Source organism: Nicrophorus vespilloides, unplaced genomic scaffold, assembly GCF_001412225.1.
Source record: "Nicrophorus vespilloides isolate i.1.1-1 unplaced genomic scaffold, Nicve_v1.0, whole genome shotgun sequence".
NCBI classification, from domain to species: domain Eukaryota; kingdom Metazoa; phylum Arthropoda; class Insecta; order Coleoptera; family Silphidae; genus Nicrophorus; species Nicrophorus vespilloides.
The window spans coordinates 26,167-43,469 of NW_017097376.1; the positions used below are offsets into that span (position 1 = coordinate 26,167).

At 39.0% G+C, this 17,303-nt stretch overlaps 7 protein-coding genes and 1 pseudogene across 7 annotated transcripts; 4 read left to right on the top strand and 4 right to left on the bottom strand.

Annotated features, from left to right (window-relative positions):
- The first annotated feature begins 269 nt into the window (after positions 1 to 269).
- LOC108559944 (MIP18 family protein CG7949) lies at positions 270 to 953 on the top strand. Its single transcript, XM_017917335.1, has 2 exons — positions 270 to 460; positions 511 to 953. Exons 1-2 carry the CDS (start codon positions 346 to 348, stop codon positions 855 to 857), a joined length of 462 nt encoding a protein of 153 aa, XP_017772824.1. The 5' UTR covers positions 270 to 345; the 3' UTR covers positions 858 to 953.
- On the bottom strand, positions 954 to 3,179 carry LOC108559943 (mitochondrial inner membrane protein OXA1L). The gene is made up of 7 exons (XM_017917334.1): positions 3,013 to 3,179; positions 2,880 to 2,960; positions 2,616 to 2,823; positions 1,986 to 2,186; positions 1,539 to 1,933; positions 1,210 to 1,483; positions 954 to 1,151 (listed from the first exon to the last, which is right to left on the bottom strand). Exons 1-7 carry the CDS (start codon positions 3,076 to 3,078, stop codon positions 1,000 to 1,002), a joined length of 1,377 nt encoding a protein of 458 aa, XP_017772823.1. The 5' UTR covers positions 3,079 to 3,179; the 3' UTR covers positions 954 to 999.
- Positions 3,180 to 3,818: 639 nt separating this feature from the next.
- Positions 3,819 to 5,354, top strand: LOC108559933 (annotated as a pseudogene).
- A 296-nt stretch (positions 5,355 to 5,650) lies between these two features.
- Positions 5,651 to 8,086, bottom strand: LOC108559934. The gene is made up of 6 exons (XM_017917323.1): positions 7,826 to 8,086; positions 7,358 to 7,574; positions 7,016 to 7,180; positions 6,748 to 6,955; positions 6,488 to 6,683; positions 5,651 to 6,432 (listed from the first exon to the last, which is right to left on the bottom strand). Exons 2-6 carry the CDS (start codon positions 7,541 to 7,543, stop codon positions 6,231 to 6,233), a joined length of 957 nt encoding a protein of 318 aa, XP_017772812.1. The 5' UTR covers positions 7,544 to 7,574; positions 7,826 to 8,086; the 3' UTR covers positions 5,651 to 6,230.
- A 325-nt stretch (positions 8,087 to 8,411) lies between these two features.
- LOC108559942 (LETM1 domain-containing protein 1) lies at positions 8,412 to 10,119 on the bottom strand. Its single transcript, XM_017917333.1, has 4 exons — positions 9,853 to 10,119; positions 9,161 to 9,803; positions 8,934 to 9,096; positions 8,412 to 8,877 (listed from the first exon to the last, which is right to left on the bottom strand). The coding sequence occupies exons 1-4, from the start codon at positions 9,927 to 9,929 to the stop codon at positions 8,705 to 8,707; spliced, it is 1,056 nt and encodes a 351-aa protein (XP_017772822.1). The 5' UTR covers positions 9,930 to 10,119; the 3' UTR covers positions 8,412 to 8,704.
- Positions 10,120 to 10,255: 136 nt separating this feature from the next.
- LOC108559941 (zinc finger CCCH domain-containing protein 3) lies at positions 10,256 to 12,352 on the top strand. Its single transcript, XM_017917332.1, has 5 exons — positions 10,256 to 10,450; positions 10,504 to 11,452; positions 11,512 to 11,646; positions 11,698 to 11,893; positions 11,947 to 12,352. The coding sequence occupies exons 1-5, from the start codon at positions 10,408 to 10,410 to the stop codon at positions 12,277 to 12,279; spliced, it is 1,656 nt and encodes a 551-aa protein (XP_017772821.1). The 5' UTR covers positions 10,256 to 10,407; the 3' UTR covers positions 12,280 to 12,352.
- A 911-nt stretch (positions 12,353 to 13,263) lies between these two features.
- LOC108559935 (60S ribosomal protein L14) lies at positions 13,264 to 13,998 on the top strand (the record flags this gene model as incomplete). The annotated part of the gene is made up of 3 exons (XM_017917324.1): positions 13,264 to 13,401; positions 13,474 to 13,668; positions 13,732 to 13,998. Coding segments are annotated over 3 exons (555 nt in total), but the record flags the coding sequence as incomplete, so codon positions are not given.
- Positions 13,999 to 15,002: 1,004 nt separating this feature from the next.
- On the bottom strand, positions 15,003 to 16,509 carry LOC108559936 (locomotion-related protein Hikaru genki-like). The gene is made up of 5 exons (XM_017917325.1): positions 16,329 to 16,509; positions 15,969 to 16,112; positions 15,698 to 15,913; positions 15,428 to 15,619; positions 15,003 to 15,373 (listed from the first exon to the last, which is right to left on the bottom strand). Exons 1-5 carry the CDS (start codon positions 16,495 to 16,497, stop codon positions 15,174 to 15,176), a joined length of 921 nt encoding a protein of 306 aa, XP_017772814.1. The 5' UTR covers positions 16,498 to 16,509; the 3' UTR covers positions 15,003 to 15,173.
- Between the last annotated feature and the right edge of the window lie 794 nt (positions 16,510 to 17,303).

Sequence of the window (17,303 nt, forward strand, 5' to 3'; positions counted from 1 at the left end):
AAAGTATTTACTATATTATAACACTTACTCATTAAATTTTCATCTGAAAGAACATTATTTTACAGGACAGAAAACATGTAAACAAATTTTACACTATTACCAAATTCAAATTTTGCAGTGAATTGGGTTGCCTATAATTACAATAATAATTATTTAATTCTTGTTCTCTTAAAGTAAAGAATTCATCACGTTTTCCATTGATTTATAAAGAAATACAAATAATGTAAATATGAATTGATGTGAAATTGTAAAGACGCAGAATATCTTTTTTTTATTTTGATGATCATAACCTGAAATTTGTTATTATTGTACGCAGTTCGTTTTGAAGAACATTTGTAGAAAACAATGGAATTGGAAAACGTGAATCCGAACGTTTACAACAAAGTGAACGAGAGATTGATCACTGCTGAAGAACAGGATGACAATGTCGTGGATGAGATTGATACCAGAGAGGTGTTTGGTAAGTATTCGTTAATCAGTTTTGATTTGTGATTTATTTGCTTTTAAAAGATTTGATTCGCGGCATAAACGATCCCGAGCATCCTCTCTCGCTCGAGGAATTGCACGTGCTGGAGGAGAGTCTGATCGAAGTGGACAATGACAGGAATTTGGTTAGAGTGCTGTACACTCCAACGATTCCACACTGCAGCATGGCCACATTGATTGGTCTCTCCATACATGTAAAGTTGCTCAGATGTCTGCCAGGTAGATTCAAAGTGACTGTGGAAATAAACCCTGGTACCCATGCATCCGAGCACTCTGTTAACAAACAGTTGGCAGATAAGGAGAGGGTTGCTGCAGCCCTGGAGAACCGCCACCTGATCAAGGTGATCAACCAGTGCATAGTCAGCAATTAAATTAAACGTTTGTAAGATTTACACAATCGTGATCTTTAATTTACAATCTAAGGAATCATAATATGTTAAGCTAATATAAATATTGTACAAAAAGTATCTAATACGAATTGTTTATTTTTTAATATAGTTAAATCGACAAGATTTATCGGTTCTTTGCGGCGACCTTAGGCGCCTGCTTGGTCGGATCGTATTTGTAAGTCTTAACCAAAGGTCCTTTTCCTGCCCTCTGGAATTGCATCTCGTCCAATCTTCGCCTCTCCTCCAATTCCTTAGTGATCTTAATATTAGTCCATGCTAAAAAAACAATAGCGTTTAATATTGAAATTGTTGCTGTTAACACGTAATCACTCACATTCTTTAATTCCTCCTACGAAACCCTTGTTTTTAATTGGTAAATTTTTCGGGTTGTGCGTGAGAAGAGCGTCTATATCGAAGTACGTTCTCACTGCTGGTATCCTGAGGAAACCTACTTGCGCTAGAGAAATAAAGTTACTTGCCATCCAATAACAAAGAATGGCTCCAGGGAAGTTAACGGTGAAGGGCAGAATAACAATCGGTAAAGCCCTTAAGACGTATTTCATGGTTTGCATGTTTTGCGCTGACAGTTTAGCCGAGTCTGTGCCGAGCTTGAATATATAGAATTGTCAATTTAGGTAATTTGGATGAGTACTATAATAATACCTCGACTGTAGCCCATAGGGTTGCACTGGTGATAATAGGTAATATGAAGAATTGATCGGGAACGGTAAGATCAGTGAACCAGAACAGACCGCCCGTTCTCATACTATCCAAAGGTACGTTGGCCATCTCCCTCAATCCCATGAAGAACGAGACGAACACAGGCATCTGCGCCAACGGCACGATCATATTCTTGAACGGATTCATGTTCTTCTCCCGCATGAAAGTCATAAGTTCTTGAGAATACCTGGCCACCTCCAATTGGTTTCCGCTTTGCCTCGCTTCGGTCATCTTCAATTGAATTACCTGCATCTGCGGCATGTTGTTGTTCATCTTTGCAGCATTTCTTTGCGCCATAATGACCAACGGGAACAAGCAGAACCTGATAACGAGTGTTCCTAAAAAAATCATCATCAAAATAACAGTTTCAATAGTTTACAGTAAATTTACCAATAGCTATGGCTTCCCACCAGGGGATTCCCAACGAGCCGTGAAGGTATTCGAAACAGTTCTGCACAATACCCACTGGAGTCCATCCACCTAAACCTTGTGATGCAAAGGTTGGCTCTCCCAAGGCGTTCAATTGTGTGACAATCTGTGCAGCAACATCGGGAACAACCGGAGCCTCCGGCAAGACCTCAACCGCTGTATCTATTGGAGAATTCGTAACGTTAGTCGCTTGTAAAACGGACTGATCGATGCCCGGGTTAGTAATTTCATCAACAACAACAACACTCTCAGCAGGTTCATTATTAGCGATCACAGAAGCATCGGGAGAGCTAAAATAAACAAGATCTTTTCCTCCACCACCACCAACATAGACGCTCGTCTCAACATTCTGTCCATCAAACACATTTTCTTTAGCAAACACATTCGTAATACAAGTATAGATATCATTCCTAGCACTCTCTGGGGGCATGTTATCAAAGATTGATGTATAGCAATTTTCTGCAGGAAGCACATCTACATTCACACTTTCACTGTTAGTAGTAATATTATTGTTATTATTGGCAACAGACACATTGGATTGTACAGGATTAGTGATTCCAAGCTGTTTATAGAAATCTGTATCATTGTAACCTGTGACTGAAACTGGGGTAGCATTCGAACTGAAAACTCCTATGGCACCAGTTGTGAAAATATTCCTTCTTGATGTATTAGAAAGACTAAGTCTAGATTGCAGCTCCTTCCAACGAGAATCCTCATTATTAGAAGTAGAAGCACCAAATTTGCTTTGGACTACTGCTAGAGTTTTCCTGTACTTATCAATCACCTGTGTATGGGATATCTAAAAATATGTTAAATGAGTCGATCATTCCAAATTGATTACTTCAATTGAATTACCTTGTGTGTCTTTAAGGTTTGCAGAACTTCTTCGCATTTTGCTACGGCCTTTCTGGATACATCGCTCTCCGACAAATTGCTCTGGAATTGGAGATTCTAACCTCCGAAAGTCTGTTTTGCAAAGTTCACTTACCTTTAGGAATTTCAATGATTTCGCGTATTCCCTATACTTCGAGGCCAGATTTCCTCTTCGGAACATATTTCTTTTCTTATATACAACACCGCTATAGAAATACGAATTAAAATTAAATTGCGCAAATATTTCTAGGTTATAGCACAGTTTTGAACGTAATCCATGAAGAGGGCGCTTTCAGGATTATCGATTCAAAATTTTGAATCTACAATTAATTAAGTTTATAAATTATTGATTAATTGATGCTTTCATAGTATTTGCATAGATTAAAAGTTTAATTAAATGTTTGGCATTCACATTAAAGTGTGTTTAGTAGCTAGTAGTTTTTGTAGCGTAATTAAAATATATTTTTAACATAATATAAAATATATTTGTTTGTTATTAGTTTTGCAGCTTTAGTTAAAGTTTATTTTACATTAGATAATTGAAACAATGATGATGATTGTAATGATTAATGATTACTTTTAGTATAAAGTTGGCGTAAGTATTGTGGAAGTGGAAAATTAATTACTGGTTGTAATTGCATCGGATTATTTGCGCGTTTTGATTGAGGAAATCCTTGTATCTGTGTAAATTGTTTCGAGATTTGATATCCAGTGGCAACCTGTAAACATCAATTTTTTGAGTTTTGTAAAAATTCGCAATAGTTTTTTTAATAAACGGGATAAATCATCGGGCAAATCAGAATCCCTAAGACGCGAGTAAAATTGTGAGTATGCAATAATAAAGAGAGAAAAAGCGATATGGCTCTGCGAAAGATTGTGCAAAATTGTGTACGTGATGGAAATAGAATATTTGCTCGAAGCATGTCCGGAGCGGGGAGAACCGTAGCCGAAGAGACATGTCGTGAAGATCAGATCAAGGTGCTCGTATTGGGTTTGTACACAGATCCAGAAGATACCAACCATCCGGGTCGTCTGACTCCGACCGGCGAAAAGTACAACCGGATGGTGTGCAATCGTTTGTTCGAACTGATCAAGTCGTCCGGGTTTCCTCCGCGCCTGGGTGAGGTGAAGAACTACTACGATCTGACTGTGGAGTTCCCGGTTGTAGCGTTGGTGGGTTTGGGGAAGGAATGCCAAGGCTACGATGTCTTCGAGCAGATCGACGAGGGAAAGGAGGCTATAAGGATCGCGGCGGCCGCTGGCTGCAAGTCCGCGCAAAGACATCACGCGACCAAAGTGTACATGGAGAGTTTCGGTCATTCTGAATCTTCGGCTGAGGGGGCAGCGATGGGCGTGTGGCTCTACCAGGAGAAGAAGGAAAAGACGAAGCAGGTTATCATTCCTCAGCTGGAGCTGTACGACGACTGCGATTGGACTGGTTGGCAAATCGGGTTGCAGAAGGCTGCAGCTCAAAACTTGGCCAGACAGCTCATGGACACTTCTGCGAATCTGATGACTCCCACATCGTTCGCGCAGAACGCCGTTGAAGTATTGTGTAAGGCTGGAGTGAACGTGGAAGTTAAGGTCAGGGGATGGGCGGAAACGCAGAACATGCACGCGTTTTTGGCAGCAGGACAAGGCTCTTGCGAACCTCCGATCTTCTTGGAAATCAGTTACTACGGTGCTGCTAAGGACGAGAGGCCTGTGGTTCTTGTTGGCAAGGGCGTGACTTATAACAGCGGAGGTTTGGGTTTGAAACGGTGCAAGCATCAGAAGAACATGAGAGGCGATATGGCTGGAGCGGCATGCGTGGTGGCTGCGTGCAGAGCTGTCGCTGGTCTTCAATTGCCGATCAACATTCGCGGATTGATCCCGCTCTGTGAGAATATGCCCGGATGCGCTGCAATGAGAGCAGGAGACATAGTTAAGGCTATGAACAAAAAGAGTATCGAGATTCAAGAGACTGACTGCGCCGGTCGTCTGATGATGGCTGACGCTCTGGTCTACGCGCAAAACTTTTGGCCCCGGTTCATAGTGGACGTAGGGTCCATGACGTACGACATGGAGAGGGCTTTGGGGATGAGCGCGAGCGGAGTGTGGAGCAACTCTGAGGCTCTTTGGGAGTACATGCTTGCAGCTTCTATGCATACAGGCGACAGGGTCTGGAGGTTTCCTCTCTGGAGGTATTACTCGAAATTGGTGACGAAGTTTGAGAATTGCGAGGTGAAGACCATTGGACGAGGTCGAAGGCATGGTGGAGGTTGCAAGGTGGCCGCCTTCCTGAGGGAGTTTGTGCCGTGCGGAGATTGGCTTCACATGGACACAATGGGAATCATGTACACTACTGGCAGAGAATTCAAGTATCTGAGGAAGGGCATGGCCGGACGTCCGACCAGAACCCTAGTCGAGTTCCTCTCACAATTGGTGTGCCACAGAGAGGAATGCGACGAATCTTAAAACTGTCTTTAATTAATTATTTTTGCATGGTATATACACGCACTGTAGTATACCTTCTTCCTTCTTGGTCAAACGTTTTTATTTATTATTTTTTTTCTTAGTCTGTAACACACGCCTCTACCAATTTTCTTGTATATGCGCATAAATTTTGTATTTTTCTTACCCACCCCCACGATAAATTTTTATTTATGGCCTAAATATTTTATATTGATCTCAATATTTTCCGAAACACAGGAGTTGTTTAAATAATACTAGACTCGACACCAAAGAAGTAATGGCTTTAATAATTAAATCAATTTAAATTGAAAGATGTTTTTATTCATCTACGAATATGTACACTAATTAATTCGAACATTTTACATATTAAGTCGAATGCTGCATATAGGCATAAATATTATATATACTTTTTTTTTGTATTGCCTAAATATACGATATGTTTGGAATTGTAGCTCTGAAGATACGAATACACTATAGACTCAATATCGATACAGCTAGAATATTTTCGTACGTTTTAAGAACATTTCTCTACGAGATACATAATTTTAGCTAATACTTAGTAATAGATTTTTTGATTGATTCAATGCCATTAATTAATCATTTTCTAAACCGTTTTATTCACATTTAGCATCCAAATCATCAGAGCTTGGATGAAGGAACAAATATCAAACAGTGTATTCGTACCGCAAGATTAACAAGGATTACGCTAATTGCTACGAAACTGGAAAACTTGAACGAGTAAAAAAATAATTACAATAACACTTCTATGTCGCCCATTCAAAGGGAAGTAATTTGACATTGCTGTTTGTCTGCGGCGGTGTTTGAGGTGTTGGTGGAAGACCGAGGGTCGCCGGCTTCAGGGCCAGCGCACAGCTATAGCTATGTCTGCGATTGAGCCAAAGACCCGCAGGTCGACTCCTTCACGATCTGGGAGGCCTTCATGCGCAGATCGACGGTATCGTAGATCGGATATTCGCAGCACAGGATGAACTTTAGGAACTTTGGCACTTCCACGTAGAAAGCGGGTGGAATCGGAATCAGGGGCGAAGTGGAAGCCTTGTAATACCGGTATTCGGATATGCTGCAACATTCAATTTCATTTAACAAAACTACTGTTATTATTACCAATAACTTACTCTCCAAATTTATCATCGGATGATCTCTCCAGAACCGGCATTCCGGAGAGAAATAAAATGATGAAAGTTGTGAATATGGGTGAGGCTATGGCAACCCATTCGTATCCTTCTATAACGTTCAGTGAGATCACGAATATTCCCCACCAAAGGACGATTTCTCCGAAGTAATTCGGATGTCTGGACAATCGCCACAAACCTTGAACAACAACAAAAACAAGTAACAAAAGTAAAAGAAATGATCATTGATCAGTCATCATTACCATCATTGCACCATTTCCCTTGATTGGTAGGATCTTGCCTGAAGGAAAACTTTTGTAAATCCGCGTAGGTTTCCGCTAGTAAACCAATCACGAACAGTCCAGTTCCTGCTGAATCCAGCGTCGTCATGGTTTTCGGGGCATTCGGAATAGCGTGTCGCGGGGAATTGATTATTATCACAGGAAGACTTACGACATAAACCCAAATGGCCTGCATACAAGAGATTAGTTTAAATACAATAATAGCCTATTATTTCTCTTTTTTTTCTACCTGAAACGTCCAAAATATAGCGAATCTGATAACATTGCTTCGCTTATCATCGAACTGTTTATCTCTTCCGATCTTCAATATCCGGTAGAGAAGATACCCAGAGAGGCGAGCACCCCAAATGCAGACAAACACCGTCACCATTAGCTGTCTATTATCATAGTTTTTCTATAACAATAATTAGAAAACAGAAATACTATTACAATTCTATAAGATCCATTATATATTTCGATCGATAGATCTTGCTTTTGATTACGCGCCAAACAATACCATTGTTGAATCAATGGAAATGCGTGAGACATGTATAATCAATACCGCTGCAACTGCAAGCGCCGAACAACTTACTCGATTCCCTTGACCCAGGAAGAACGTTAGAAGTGCGAGAATCATGAAATTGATGCCGCCGGCAAAGTCCGTGACTTTGTCCATCTGAAACGTTGCGACGACCGTGAAGAAGATCACTTGCATCGCGACGATGACGATCGCGCTGATCGCGAAATGATCGTCATCCAAAATGTTGATCGGAGCCATCTCTTCCGCCGGTGGAGAAGAATCTCCGCGCCTGCATGCAAAAGAAACAATTGAATTATATTTTTAGAGCGGCGCATCGAGGGGAGAGTAGGCCGCGCGTGCCGATCCGGGATGTAAGGCCACCAAGACCAAGGTTACACAGCTTCCCGATCGATACGCACTCGACATCAGCCTCATCCCCAACCGCGAATTCCGCAACAGAAACGCAAACTGCAGCATTGATTAACTCCCCAACCGACCCAAACGTTAAATCTGGGTCGGTATCTGCATTGCATCACTCACCAAATCACATTTATTGCTCCTGTTTTATACCGGAACACTCTAATCCAACATCTGCATCTTAATTATCTTCTCTGTCCGACCTTTTTCCGCACGAAATACCGATGAATATCGCTTCTATTGCAATTGATTGATCTGCGCTTCATCCACTGATTGACGCTTTGATTTGCAACTTGCAAAACATGGTTTCAAAATAAACGACGCCCGGCGACGTCGTCGATGTTTGCACTTCGACGCCGCTGTTATTACTAGCAATACATTATATATATATACACACAGCGAGCGCGTGGGCGAACGCAAGCGCGAATTCCATCCAAAGTAAACTCATATCATGTAAACACTAATTCCGCTCTGGAAAATCCAAGATCAAAGAGTGAAATACAACAAACACCTATAAATACATACTGAATTAATTGATTTTCGCACAATTAAAATACTTTTTCCAGTATATATTTTTAATAAGTTTTAAATAATCAACGCAAAAAAATGCTTGAAAATCTTCAAATTAAACTATTATTAAATTAGAAATAAAGCATCGATCAGTATGTAATAAATGTGTTTATTGTATTAACAAATAAATAAAAACAAATGCCTGAAAAAGCAACGAGAGAAACAACAATAGAAAATAAATACCATGATGAAAATCATAATTTCAGACGGAACAAAAAAGACAACCCAAGTGCAATGTAATGTAATAACAACTATCGATGTTAAGTTAGTGAGTCAGTCAACTCAAATTTACTTTACGTTATTTATTCATTCAATCCTAACTATTACTTTCCCTTGGTTTCAATTAAAATAAATCACTTTGCGATAAACGCGCAAATGCACGCACGCTTATCATTTAATATCACGTGGTGGCCGCATATTTGTCCTTAGATCTTAATCCAATTTGGTGTTAAGCAGCTCGATGTTCGAGGCCTGACTGTAGCCAAGGAATATCGGAGCGTGAAGCAGTAAGCTTAGAGAGTCCGCGTCTACCGCCTCGGAAAGCCTGATCCAATCCTTCATGTAATCGATCATGTATTCCGTTTGCAAATTGGTCGGATTCAAACCTAAAATATTAATAATAATACATTTTCCATATTTTCTTTGAATCGAGATGTTTTACCTCTTAAGACGCAAGCGTCCTTCAAGGCTTCCTTTGGTAAATTGTGAACACCGCCTTCCATCAGAATAGCGCGATCCATTGCCTTGAGCAACAAAGCGTAATCGCCTAAACGGACTCTCCTGAAGAATCCGCGATGGAGCCGGTGAAATTTGACTAAATGTTTCTAAAAGAAATCGAAAAATTTAAATTTCCGCAAAGAATTTCTTCTATGAACTTGTGATATTTACAATGTGTGAGTGACGTAGATAGATCAAGTGGAAGGGCTTCTCCATGAACTCCTGTTTGCAAAGGATTAAATCCCTGACGTCGATGGGTCTTCCCTTCTCCATCTCTTCGAATATATGAGCGACATGGTAGAACTTCTTCCTGGTCTCCAACTGATTCATTAGGTCCTGATAGATAACGTAATTCAAACGCAGTTGCCGTTGCAAGTAAATCATTCTGAACTCCTGCTTCTGATCTTTGTTCCAGAAGTGGTGCGTCAACAGATGCTTGGGGAACATCAGAGCCAACGGGAAAATCACGTAATTCGCGAAAGGCAGAGCAGAGATGATCAAAACTGGAGCAATCTTAAGCATGTCTCTAGGCATTTTGTTGTACAACTCAATCTCCCTCCTGGTCAGAGTGCTTATACTGTTCCCAGGGGCATTCATTATTTTAATGATTTTCACAAACTGCTTGACGTCTGTGTAGAAATCCTTGACGCCCATCACTATCACCTTATATACATCCATGGCCTTCGGAAAGCGCTTGGCCAAAATCTGCTCATACTTTGTCACATATTGCAAATACTTCTTTACAACAAAGAAGCCGAACTTCTGTGTCTCTTCTTTCTTGTAGATGGATTTCTTGTTGGAAATACTAGCCAATCTGCAAGTGGCGAAAATTAGTAGTTGAAAATTTTCTTGCACAAACTTACCTAGTATTGGAGTAATGAGTAGTGCCATGGATAAAATTTGTGTACTTTCCTGTTCTGCACAATAGTCTTAGGGCCATCACGGACTTTGTAAATTATACAAACCAAAACATAAATTGCTATTTCAAGGTTTTCTCTCCAATTCAAGCCATATTATACAGATCATATATAAATTTATTATTCATAATATTATAGGTTATTGTCATAATTATTGGTTCCCTTTGGTAACTTTAACATCTTTTTGTTGGATATACAATAACATCAATTCCAATTAAATAATAATGATTATTGCATGATATTAAAGATATATGTATTGAATTGTTTTCCACAATCCACGGAATGTTCTATTAATAGTATTGTAATAGCGCGTTCTGTGCTTTCCTAATATGGAGACAGTAATAGTTTGAGAAACTCTGATATAATAGACAACTTCAGGTCTTTGCAACAGCTTCATTGAACAGTTGATAGGAATATCAAAGGAGTGTGGTCTCCATTGTTTTTTTTTAAATTAATTCTTGGAAGCAGTTTACAATCTTTCCAATCCATATTAATGCAAAGATGTCATCATACCCGTATGATTACCATGAAGGAACAAATTTGCGTAAGTTGATCAATCTCTCGCATTAATTTACTGTACAAAGTGTCCGTTTCTAGTGACGAATCCGGATCCTAATGGTTATTACGTTAACCATAATCATCACATGAGGAAAATTTACATTAACAAGAACTTTACGCCTCACCAAATGCCTGTTAACGTGCACGTTAATCCAAATTTTAAACGGCAAGTTCACATCAATCCGAATTTTAATGGAAACGTTCACATCAATCCATCCGTACTGCAGAACAGCAAAACCAATGTTCTGCAGCCGACTGTAATCCAGAAGGCAAGTAAACCTGAATTTATAGTAAACACAAACACGAAAAAGGTGAATGTTGCTCCTGTGATAAAGAAGGTGAACAAACCTGATTATATAATTAATACTACGACGAAAAAGATCAATGTACCTATAGTTGCAAAAGCACCCAAACCAAGTCTACCTGAATATCTTGTAAATACGAATACAAAGAAAATTAATGTTGCTGTGCAGAGCTACAGTCAACCCAAAGTGATTTTAACGCAGAACAAGTTCATCAGATTACCTGCCATCCAAAAGAAAGTTATCAGAACCAAGTACAAGTTGATTCGTACGAATGTCGCCGCGAGATCGCCGAAATTGCAAACAAAGTTCAAGTTGGACTACAGGAAAAAGCAACAGGTTGACGTCAATCATGGACTTATCAGCATGTTTAAACTGGACAGGAGGTTCATTGATCCGAACAAGATTATCAGGACTAGATACAAGCTGATCAAGGCGCATATGATGAACTTGAATCCACGACGAGAGATAATTAAACCTAAACTGATTACAAAGAAGGCGCCGCTCTCTAGGTTCATCAAAATTAGAGGACGCGTCTTCAAATTCAGCACAAACTACCAAAGTCTTCATCTGATATCAACAAGTACAAATTACTACAGGAAACTTAGCCAAATAATTATCAGAGGTTCAACATATGTGCAAAAGGACGCTAATACTTATGTTAAATTCAGAAAATGTGATAGTGTGTAAGTTAAAATCAATCAATGTTTGTTAAAATTGTATGTGTTAATTGTTGCAATTCTAGTAAATTGAATAAGGCTGCTCTGAGGAAGGACAACATGCCCTGTGTGGTGTTCAGAAAGACTGGGGTCTGCCAAAAGTACAAGATGGGTAAATGTTTCAAGAGACATAACAAGGATCAGATCAGAATCTGCATTAAGTGAGTTGAACATAATGTTTGAATGATGATTGAGAAATTATGGATTCGTAGGTTCCTGCAAGGCGCTTGTGTTCGTCTGGACTGCCCGCTCTCGCACAAAGTATCGTCCGAGAAAATGCCCACCTGCAAATTCTATTTGGAAGGAAAATGTAGGAAGGACAACTGCCAATATCTGCACGTGAAGCTGAGCAAGGACGCGAAGATCTGCCAAGACTTCCTCCAAGGCTTCTGTACCTTGGGAAGAGACGTTAGCAACTTTCTCGGACATAATATGTGTATGATAATGTGGTTCTGTTTTAGTGCGTCAAGAAGCATCAATTCATCTGTCCGAATTTCGAGGCCGATGGAAAGTGCAATGAAAAGCAGTGCCCCTACCCTCATGGAAGTGTGGTAAGACTTTATAAGCATAAGTTGGTGAACAAAATTGTTAGAAGCACACGGGTCAAAAAGGTAGAGCAATTAGCGAAACGAAAACGCGTCGATGTCGCGAAAAAAGTCGAAAAGGTCGAGGTCGCTAGGTACTATGCGGGTGATACTATTGATGACTGTGATGAAGCTGTTGGTGAAGGCAAGAGTTTTATGGATAGACCGAAGGTTGGAAATTTACCTGCTTTCATACCTTTCGATGAATAACGTTCGGGTTTCTCCACACACGTATGTGATTTCGATGATGATGATAATAAGTGCTTTTAACAATTTTTCTATAGATGTTATATTTTTTATTATCAATAAATTTAATATGAATTTAATCTGTCTTGTTTTCTATTCTTTACCTTTAAATTTTATTTCGGGGCGGCCGTAGGCTGTATCACGAAAATCTGATACGAAAAAGTTGAATCGAGGCCAGAGATTTAAAACAATAATTGATATAAATCTCTTTATTAACTTTATTTACTACCAAATCATTTGACTACTTATTAATTAACAATATATAATTAATAAATCCTACCCTTACTCCACAAATAATATATTGATAATTACAGATTTGGATTTAAGACTATTATTACAAACTAATAATTGCTACATCTCTAAAGTTGGACAATTAGTCTTAGTTCTGTTTCTACTAATTAAATATTAGTTATTTTTATTGTTAACTTTAAAATGTACATAAAATTAATATTATGTGTGAAAAATTTGATAATATCGTAATGTAGGTGACCCAATATACACATTTTCAATAACTTTATTTCTTGCAAATATATGTATAAATAATCAAAATTATACACTAATATGTATTTATTAATATGTAAAATAGCTTTATTTATATTTTTAATACATTATTAACTATTATATCTGTGATTTAACAGTTAATAACAGTTTATCTTCAGTTTATTTTCCTCATGTTGGTAGATGTGCGCGCAGCTCATTCGTAATATCCGTTTGCGCGTACGCCATCATTCTTTCTTCGTTTCCGCTAAACATGGTAAGTTGTTATACTCTGTTTTCCCGAGTTTTTTTCGAGTTTTTCATATATTTAAATGGTATTTTGAGTGAAATTCGTCGAGAATCGAACTATAAAGAGATCAGCAATAGATTTCACACGAAAAACCATAGTATTTACTTAATTTCCACAAGATGAAAGTGTCCATGCATGGATGATGTGTTGTGGATATTTGAGGTTCTGTTCTCATCAATGTTTTCCTCTGTTTACAGCCTTTCAGCAGATTTGTCGAAACGGGCCGTATCGCCCTCGTCGCCGATGGCGAATACAAAAACAAATTGGTCGCTATCGTTGACGTTATTGACCAAACCAGGGTAAGTCATACTTTTCCTCTACCAAAAAAAAGTGAACTTAGGTTGTGATCGTGTGTTGTTGTTTCTTTGCAGGTCTTGGTTGATGGACCAGCAACCGGTGTCCCACGTTGCGCCATCAGGTTGAAGCAGATCCACTTGACCAAGCTGACAATCAAATTCCCATTCAACGCCAGCACAAAAATTGTACAGAAGGCTTGGGAAGATGCTAAAGTGACCGAGAAGTTTGGCACCACTGGATGGGCCAACAATTTGCAAAAGGATGTTTTGGTAAGTTATTTATTATTTTCCAATTAATTACATTGTGACTGATTTCGTTTATTTTCGTTTTAGCGTAACTCGATGACCGACTTCGACCGCTTCAGGTTGGGAGTTGCCAGGTCTGCTAGGAACAAGTTGAGGACTCGCGCTTACTGCATCTTGAGGAAAACCGCTCACAGGCAAGGTTACCTTACCGGCAAGTCCAAGACCAGCTCCAACAAGCCCAAGCCGTTGAAGAAGAATGTTCTGGCCAAGAGACAAGCTAAGACCGGCAAGAAGGTCGCCAAGAAGTAAATTTATACACAAAAAAAAATCAAACAAATAAAAGTTTAAAATAAGCGTTTACTATTATTATTTTTGTTTATTTTCACACTTATCAAGCGCCTCACGATTGATCAATCAAGAGGGAAAGTCTTCTAAACAGATAATTACCAATTATTTAATTTAATAACTCATGTTTTGTTGCACAACAACAAGCAAGAGTTAAACAACATCCTCTTCAGTATTTATTTGGATGGTCCTTTTACTTCTTTCCTCTCTTCTTTTTCGTGGTTTGGTTTTGTGCCCAAACAAAGCCGCATCTAAAGAGAAGCTCTTGCACGCTATGACAGGTAGAATAGGCGTTATCCATTGCCGCATCCGTAAAGAAATCCACCGTTCTCCTCAAGTTCTTCGATCTTCCCTTGCGCCTCGACTTTTCTCCATTCTTAGATTTCTTATGCTTTTTCGAAACGTCCATCTGTTATCACTACATTAACTCAATAATAATTGCTTACTATACAAGTATCTTACCTCAAGAACAATAATCTGCTATAGAGCACAAGAAAACTAAATTTGACGTGAAATTAAGTTTGATCAATAATTATCATTTGTTCTCTATGGTTACGGAAAGATGCGCGTTACAATAGGATTAAATTGTGAGTGAGACAACGGAAAGTGTAATAATTAATTTTGTCTTTATTAAAATTTTACAAATGCATATTTTCCCCTATGAAATAAATTATTTACAATTATCTGTTCATTTTGAAATTGACTACATGGAAACAACAATATTTAAAGGCAGCTTTAATTATTCATTTATTTATCTCTGTTTTTTTTTCTCTTTACACTCTAATACCTTTAATTATCTTTCTCTCACATTCTATACATATATATTTATTTCATCTTTATAATATATATATATATCAAATACAAATATAATTTTTAATTCCTTATTGACTTAACAGTCGTTGTAATGATTATAATCTACACAAATATATCACTGGATATCAAAGAATTTGTTCTTAAATATATATATATTTCTTCATTTTCTTCATATAATATTTATATATAACAAAGGTGTCCTTGTTTCGTTACAACAAATATCGCGTATTGGATTTATTTTTGTTCCATAAATATAATCATTTCTTCTTTTTCATAATATTTATATATATAATTTACAAATGTTTCGAAGTATATGTTTTCTTTGTTTCGTTCCTTAGACAAAAATGTTGTGACTTTATATGTATTTCCTCTTAGATCTGCGAATAGTTTGTGCAATGCGGTAACGGGATGGTCCAGCTTCCATCCTGCTGGCATTTGGGTCGAGCACCGAGAGGCGATTCGAATCCGGGATTGCAGGTGACCTGCAGCTCGTCCCCTGGTTCGTACGCGAATTTCGTAGGTACCATTGCGCCGTTCTCAGGTTCTCCCATGTAAGGACACCTCGTTTTACCTGAAGAAAAGTTATTAGTTCTTTGAGATTTAAGCTTTTTTGGGATATAGTTACAGAAGGGCGGAGGATGCGACCAGTAGCCTGTTTCGGTGCAGATGATGCTCGCCTCTCCCTCCAGCATGTGCGATCCTCGGCAAGCGAATTGTACCAGACTTCCCACGGCGTACCTTCCGCCATCCATTCCCGCCGATTCAGAGTGGATTAGGTGCCCATTGAATGGGATTATTGGCGGTGGACATTGGATTGCTAAACAGATCGTGATTGCATTGATTTTGGTTATTATTCAAATTTATAATTTTAAATTCATTTTTATGTAATACGTACGAACGCATTTCGGAAGAGGTCCAGACCAATTGCCGTTCAATTCACACTCGACTCCAGGAGGTCCTTGCAGTTTGTAGCCCCAGGCGCAGCTGAAGACGGCTCGACCACCGTACGTCGAGTTGTGCTCCTCCAGCATCAAGTGCGGCTCGGGCAGAGGACCATCCAACGAAGGACACAGCACCGGCTCGCAGGTGGGAACGCGCGAAGACCATTTACCTGAAAGGGTATGATCAAAGGATGGTGGTTCTGGCGGGGTGAAATACCAAAATACCGGAAGCCTGGCACGTCAGATTGGCGGTCCCGTTGACCCGGAAGCCCACCGGACACTGGAAGAGGGCCGTGTGACCCAATCGGGTGCCCTCGATGCGGACGGTGAGATGCATTCCGGACACGGAAATTGGTTCGCAATGCACGGCTGCAAACCCCAATTGATTAATTAACTCCTTCCTACCACACACACACAAACATATTAAACCAAACCAAGCACGTTTCCTATCGATCTATGTACTCTAGCAAAATCACCCACACCCCCACTGCCGATTGTTATATAATATGCAGCCACCGCAGCCGTCTCGCTATTACACTCAGAGTAGAATCCCCATGGGTCAAGAAAGTTTTGTTTGTTTCGTACCTGCCACATGCAGGACGAGGCTATTAGTGATGCCTCTCGGAGTGGCGCACGTGAACGTCCCGGAATCCTGCGGCTTCGCGTAGTAAACCGAAAGCCTGTACTTCCAATCTCGTTCTTCCGCCGCAATGGCCCAACCTATCCAAACAAACAGAAAAAAAAACATCATCATTGATCTTAATATATGAAATTCCTTCCATAATCATACAACAACATTAATATTATTATTCGCATCGATATGTTTATATTGATAATTGATAGCAGCGTAGATCAGAGGCGTCCAAACTTTTTGCTGTGAGGGCCAGTTTGGTATTTAAATTCATTAGCTTGGCTTGGCCCCCGAAGCATTGTAAATATGTGAATTAAAAAACCTTATTACAAGTAAAGCAGCATTGAATTTTATTTTTTTTATAGTAAATTACAGATATAACAATACTAAACAAACATGTCTAAATTATATTATTATAAAATTATTTCATGCAATTTTTAATGGGAATGGTGGAACTGGGTTTTTTCCTGGAGAGTTTCTTCAAAGTTGGGATTCAAATCGGAAACACCAATTATTTTCATCCGATAAATTTGCCCTATATTTAGATTTCAGATACTTCATCCTGGAAAAAGTTTGTTCGCACATATAGGTAGTGCCATACATAGAAATAAATTTACCAGCCAATTGCTTTAAATTTGGAAACTCTTTTGCGTCCAAAAATTTGTAAAAATCGATCAAGTTTCCTTCCTTGTATTTGTTCTTGATTTGATCGCTAGCTTGAAGATCAATTATTTCCATTTGAAACTGACTTGAAACGTCGCCAACGTTGCAGTCATATGGATTTTGAAACAGCCGAATTTCCCTTGAATTTATGTCAAGATCAGAAAAACGCTTTTGAAATTCTAGTTTTAAATCCGCGATTACTTTACAGCAAATATGGTGGGAAATCTTTCGTCAGTTTCTGTACTAAATTTTTCACAGCACGTGAA